This window comes from Gekko japonicus, unplaced genomic scaffold (assembly GCF_001447785.1).
Source record: "Gekko japonicus isolate JY-2015 unplaced genomic scaffold, Gekko_japonicus_V1.1 scaffold846, whole genome shotgun sequence".
In the NCBI taxonomy this organism is placed as follows: Eukaryota; Metazoa; Chordata; class Lepidosauria; order Squamata; family Gekkonidae; genus Gekko; species Gekko japonicus.
In genome coordinates, this window is record NW_015164696.1 from 404359 (window position 1) to 411039 (window position 6681).

The 6681-nt window shown below is 42.1% G+C and overlaps 1 protein-coding gene across 1 annotated transcript in view; it reads left to right on the top strand.

Annotated features, from left to right (window-relative positions):
- Positions 1 to 6016, top strand: part of CEP135 (centrosomal protein 135kDa) — a 42256-nt gene extending 36240 nt beyond the window's left edge. The window contains exons 23-25 of the mRNA XM_015409454.1: positions 1374 to 1478; positions 5237 to 5377; positions 5796 to 6016. Of these exons, the coding sequence (XP_015264940.1) occupies positions 1374 to 1478; positions 5237 to 5377; positions 5796 to 5817 (268 nt within the window). The 3' untranslated portion in view covers positions 5818 to 6016. The remainder of the gene's footprint in view (positions 1 to 1373; positions 1479 to 5236; positions 5378 to 5795) is intronic.
- The last annotated feature ends 665 nt before the right edge of the window (positions 6017 to 6681 follow it).

Below are 6681 nucleotides of genomic sequence, written 5' to 3' on the forward strand. Positions count from 1 at the left end.
TTTGCTCCATTTGCTTTTTGAAACAAATTGTATTTTAATGCAAATTTGGGATTTCCTTGAGTTTGCAGAATTCTACATTGTTGCTTTGACCTGCCCCCTTTCTCTGAGTTTCTTTAACTGCATGGGTGGGATGGGGGATGGGGACTCAGCAGTTGCCTATTAGATTTGAGGGTGTCCTGCCCAAGAACTTTCAGTCCTGGTCATCTTAAACTTTTATCTCAAGATTAAACACAGTCACTTACTAGTTGTTGTTGTTCAGTCGCACAGTCGATATCTAAGTCGCACCTAAGATATCGATGCTCAGTCTTGCCATCTCATTTTTGACCACGTCAAGCTTACCTTGATTCATAGATCTTACATTCCAGATTCCTATGCAGTATTGTTCTTTGCAGCATCGGACTTTCCTTTCACCATCAGACACATCCACAACTGAGCGTCCTTTCGGCTTTGGCCCAGCCGCTTCATTCTTTCTGGGGTTACTTGTACTTGCCCTCTGCTCTTTCCCAGTAGCATATTGGACACCTTCCGACCTGAGAGGCTCATCTTCTGGTGTCATATCTTTTAGCCTTTTGTTACTGTCCATGGGGTTTTCTTGGCAAAGATACTGGAGTGGGTTGCCATTTCCTTCTCCAGTGGATCACACTTGGTCTGAGTTCTCTGCTGTGGCCTGTCGGTCCTGGGTGGCCCTCCATGGCACAGCCCACAGCCTCAACGAACCACACAAGCCCCCACGCCACGACAAGGCAGTGATCCATGAGGGAGCACTTATTAGTAAGGATGGTTTTATGTGTTTCTTTAATAATGGCGAGGATGTGGCACTTCCTTTTGTGCAGCCTGGAACACCATTCAGGAAAAAATCAAATACTGGCTGTAGTCCACTAAAAGAACATGCAGTGCTACTGTAAGGCTGGCTCACGTATACAGGCAGTTCAAATACCCTCCCATTTAACTGAGCTACTCACTGCAGTCCCACATAGCCAAGTATTTTGAGTTCACACAGGAACATCCCCATGTAATTGTGGGAACATGGAAGGCCAAAGGTGATGCTCATAGAAGAAGGAATTCAGCAGCAGACAACATATGATCTGGTCTTGGGTCTCAGTTATAGTTGCTGAATTTCTAAGTATGCAAACCTTAACTGTGCTGCCCCTTTGAAAGCATTTTCCCTTAACATTGTGTTGCAGTTCAGAAGTATGGCTCTTATTCTGCAGAGCAGAGCCCTGGGGGAAAGGGGGGGGGATGTGCACACATTCCTGTATTAACTGATTCTTGTTTATGTGTTTGCCGTGCTTGTGGTATTTTTAGTCTTCTGTAAAACACCATCTGTAAGATGTGCAATTGTTAAGACCTTTGTTTGTCTACAATATTTTTAGAACAAGTCTTAATAGAGAAACTTCTCTACTCCAAAATAAACTTGCACAGCTGCAGACTGATTATGATATTCAAAAACGGCAGCTGACAACAGAACGATTTGAACGGTAAGCTGATTTGCATGTTAGATGTGCCATGAGCTTGGATCCATATATTTTAAGGACTGTACCGTGTCTTCTACACTGTTAAATAGAAATTTACAATTACATTAAAAATATAACTCAGGAAATATTCTCTTTAACCAGCAATAATTCTTTAAGGTTCTGAGATATTATTTTGTTGATTCAATTTGTTTCCCACACTGGAAGTGTGTTTAATAGTAAACTTGTCGAATCCATCAGAAATGGGGTAAAAGCAATCAATCAATAACCATAAAATATTACCATGCACCTATTTACATCAAACTATAAAAGCATCTGATTCCAGCCCCAGTTGAATCAACATTTATACAGGCTTTGTGGAAAGAGAATGGATGTGACTTTCCATACTGTGTCAGGGAAGTGATTCCAGAATGAAGGGTTGGCCATTTAAAAAAAATGCCCCAGTTCTTGCCCTAACTGGAAGATCAATAGAACCATGAACAGGCCTTGCCTTCCCCATCTAAGTGGGCACATATGGGGATCAACTGCCCTACACCTGTGTGGGTCCCAGACGATTAAGGGCTTTAGAAGATAAAACAGGCATCCTGGAACTGAAGCCAAAATCAAACTGGTAATCAGTGCCATGGGCAGAGTAGTCTGTATATGTACCTGCTGTCTAACAGCATTCGGGCAGCTGCATTGTTCTGAATGATTCTGGTCAGGTGTGATTCAATATAGGCGTACCTTGAAGAAACTCTAGTGTCATGAGTCAACCAGGTCTCAGCGATAATATGTACTCTTCAGGAGGAGCCCAGTGTAGCCAGCCTTGAATTAACAAAAGCTGACTAGCAGGAAAATGAGCTGCAGGCTTCTTAGGATTCACCGCCAACAGCTGGTGCAGAGCTACCAACACCCTCCAGTCCTGATTCAGCTGGTGAACCTCAGTTGGCCATTCCCAGCTCACCAGTAGTGCCTACACCCTTAAAGTGCTGCAGATGGAGACTGAGAACAGAGCTACAGACAAGATGGCAAAGTGCACACCTCCTGGCCCAACACCAGCTGATTGCTGATAACAAAGATGAGTAGTTGCAGGATTGCTTCTGAGCAACTGGTTGCAAGCGTGGCCCTTAGGCATGGGGCTATAAAACTAGCCAAGAGAGGCTGTCAGGTGTAAGCCACCAACTCTGCTTTGCCTGACTTCCGGACCCCCGACCTTGGACTGAACATCTCTGCTTTGCCTGACTCCTGGCACCTGATACTCAGAACCTGCAAGCCAGTACACCTAGACTTCCTGTTAGCTTTTCTGTACCAGATCATTTAATTCCTAGCTAGAGGTACACCTCAGAAACACTATAGGTTCATTCTGGGCATAGTACACAAGTACTATTAGAGTGTCTCTGCTTAGATTCTATGTTTGTTCTGTTAAAGTGCAATTATTGCATTCTCAGAACAAATCGGCAAAGCATCCATCATAGTAAGAGAGCAATCACATGAGACCATAAGAGTTTCTTACCCCAAAAGTAAGTAAGTCACGGGCAGGGAGCCCCTTCTGAGAAGAAGCTCTTTTTTTATAAAGAATTATATTAGTTTATACATAAAAAGAGGGAAAGAAGGGAAAGGAAAAGATACAGAAATCTGTAAAAAAAAAAGTCTAATTTAACATTCTGCATGCAAATCTTCTCATAAAAGCTTATAACCCTCATTCTTATTGTTCTTCATTTAATCTTAGTTTCTCAGTACTTGTGTCTTAACCAGTCACGAAAGGCCCTCCATGGTCCCATAAATTCTTCTTCCGTTTCTCCTTTTAATCTATTTGTCAATTTGTCCATTTCGGCACAATCCATAATCTTCGTTATTAACTGAGAAGAAGCTCTTGATTAATACAACATATATATGAGAGAAAGTTCTTGCTAGTTTTATCTTAATGTCTATTTAAAATGCTTCTCATACCTATGAATATATTTTGGCCCTCAACCAATACTCCCATCCTTGAATCATATCTTTGCTTCTGTGAAGTTGGACATTCTTACAGTCCTCCGACATTTCTGCACCTGGGCCTAAACAAATTGTATCTATTGATAATGGGTTAGATGGTAATGGGTAAGACCAGGCTATAAAATAATTGCCACTCTGTCATCTTCTTTCTGACCCTTAAGGCTTTTCTATTCTGAGTCCATAGACTCCTTTCTTGTCATGCTTTCCTGATAGGCCAGGTTTGTTCTGTTTATGTGTGCCACAACATCTCTTGTTATCTTCCTGGTTCCCCAGTATTTCTGATCATATCTGTAACATGGTGTATTTCTACAACCATTGAAGGGGTGGGGGGATGGCTGATGATTTGAAAAGGAAGCTCTACAGTGTGTACACATGAACAGAGACTTCCCTTTGGTAGAATAAAGAAGAAGAAGAAGAAGAGATTGGATTTATACCCCGCCCTTCACTTGGAGTCTCAGAGCGGTTTACAAACTCCTTTCCCTTCCCCTCCCCACAACAGACACCCTGTGAGGTGGGTGGGGCTGAGAGAACTCTGACACAAACTGCTCTTTTTCAAGGACAGCTGTGCCAGAGCTTGTGACTGACCCAAGGTCACATCAGCAGGTGCAAGTGGAGGAGTGGGGAATCAAACCCGGTTCTCCCAGATTAGAGTCCGCGCACTTAACCACTGCACCAAACTTAACCACTGCACCAAACTGGGGGCCATCTGGCTGAAATCAGCAGGAGCCACTCACTCAGGAGAAGTGGTAGCAGGCATGGCATTACGATGTCATTTCTGTATGTTAGGATGACCATGCCTGCTTCATTTCCTGCATTCACCTGGGTGAGGGTCAATAGGAACTGAAGTGAAGGAGCCCAGGATAAAAGGAGAGAGGAAGCCAACGCAAAAGAAAGTGTAGGAGAGCAAGGAGGAGGCGAGGCCAAGGAGAGAACAGATCCGAGGAGAAGGCAGAAGACAGGGCTGGGAACCGGTCCTGGGCAGACAGGTGGAGGGGTTTTAGCTCTCAAAAGACATAAAATGTTGAGAGGGACCTGTACAGGTTGATTCATCTTGGTCCCCACACACACACACACACACACACCCCGCTCAGCTCTCTTTGCGTGCTTCTTAATGAAAATTGGAAAGATAGATTTAAAATATTTAGTTAGAAAACAAATGTGTGGAGTATGATCAGACCAGTGATAAACTCTTTTAAAGCCCCACCATTTAACCTTCTTCCATTGCCATCCCAGTGGTGTTTGATGCTAGCTGGGTCATCTTCCATGAATTGGGGGAGGGGGGACTTACCACTTTGTTTAATATAGTATTGGAACTGTATTTGATGAGGCACAAGTGGTTTGTGGATGCATTTGAGCACATGAATCTATTAGATGTTTGGGGTTCCCTATTCCTGTCAATACCAAGAGCACATTCTGGGCAGGGTTAATGCTGTTAATGGTTTGGGGTGCTTATGCTTACACCGTATCGCTGAATGGAGTCAATACATCTTTCTCCTCTCCTTGCATTATTTTAGTTTAATAGGATATCACTGTTAATACATGTGAAGGTCTGAGACAGTGAATTCATTGCCAGAAAGAGGAGGGGACAGGAAAAGAACCACAACTATTTTGTTCCAAACTTCCTTACTCTTCCCTTTTCCTTTTGTAAAGAAATGCAACCTTAAAAAGTATGGTGGGTAGCAGCCTATGACTTGGGCAGGCATAGTGGCGACCTGCTTTTCGGTATGGGAAGATGGGTAGAGATCTTCGCAGATTCCAGTAATGTACACATCCACTTTTCTGTCTGATAGGGAACGTTCCATTCAAGAGATGCGGCGGTATGGCCTCAGTGTCTCTTCTGCAACTGTCGTATCCCCACATAGTTCGACCCTGAGATCTCCTTCACACTCTCCAGAGAGGGCGCTTTCAGGAGCAGTAGATCGAACCGAAAAGTAAGTAAATAGATCAGGAGTTCACGTTGAAGGCCTTATTTAACATTCTAGTTTGCATAGTGCCAGGGAGGAAGAATAGCTTAAATGCTAAATGTCAGAGTGCACTGGGTATTTTTCAAAGAGTCTGAATTGGAGATCAGTACTGTGCAAGGTCTTGCGCTGAGTGCCAGTGTGCTTTTGTGCCCTCTGACCTCCTTGCCTGGTTGTCTGCCACCTATTTCCTGGGCGTAGCTGTGCCTGCTAGCACTTGTACAGCCAAGAGAATAAAAAAATATACCACACTCTGTTATGAAGGAATAGTTTTGATTGTATTATGGGCTAGCATGGGGTTTGAGTAAGAATATGAAGAAAAGAAAGTTCTTGCATTGTATCTTGAAACATGCTTTCAGTATATTGATTTTAATTTTTTTCTTCTCAGAAATGTGGGTTTCAAGAAATAATCAGTGATTTTAAACAAGAACAAACATGTTTGGATTCTTTCAGTTGTCAACGATTATTTGAATCATACCTCTAAAATGTTGTTCAATCAACAGCTTGTGAAATCTGAGCGTTTAATGTGCCATGAACTTTGCAGTACACTCATCCATTCAGCTAGAATATTTGTTCTAGACAAAACTTGAACTGAAGTAACGGCATTGTTAACCTCATTCTGATCTTTTTTGCTCATCCACATTTGTTGAAGTCAGATATGGATTTGCAGACTGTGTAATGCAGAGCCAGGTGGAGATCAAAAGTCTTAAACCGCCATCTATTTGTGTGTGCTTCTAAGTGTGTTAGATTTGTGCTTTCATCCCTCTAATTTATATAGCCTATAATGCCGTATGTAACTTGAAGCTTTCTAACTCCAACAGAATTTAGAAAATACAGAGGCAGAAACCACACAGATTAGAAAACCTGTTGTTAACCTTATCCCTTGTCTTCAGAGTAAAGCCTGCATTTTAAAAATTGTCTTACAGGGCACTTAAACAGAGTCACACACTTCTAAGCCCTTTGACTTTAGAGTTTAGAAGGGTATAGCTGTGTTCAGGATTTTAATGTTGCTTTTATGTATTTTTTTTTACAATTTATGATCATGTTAATGTTAAATGACAAATTTTATGTATCTGGAAGTAATCTAGCCGCATCATTTTTGTTGTTTTTTTAAAGTTCCAACACAGTCTTTGAAATCTTCTCAGCAGAAAGCCATAACTGTTAAAGGCATAAACGAGGCAGGTTAGGATAGAAAAACTACTCGGTAAGTGAAGTAAGGGTTAATCTTATTTAGAGAAGAATGATAAAGTTGAAAATCTTCTCACAGTGTCACA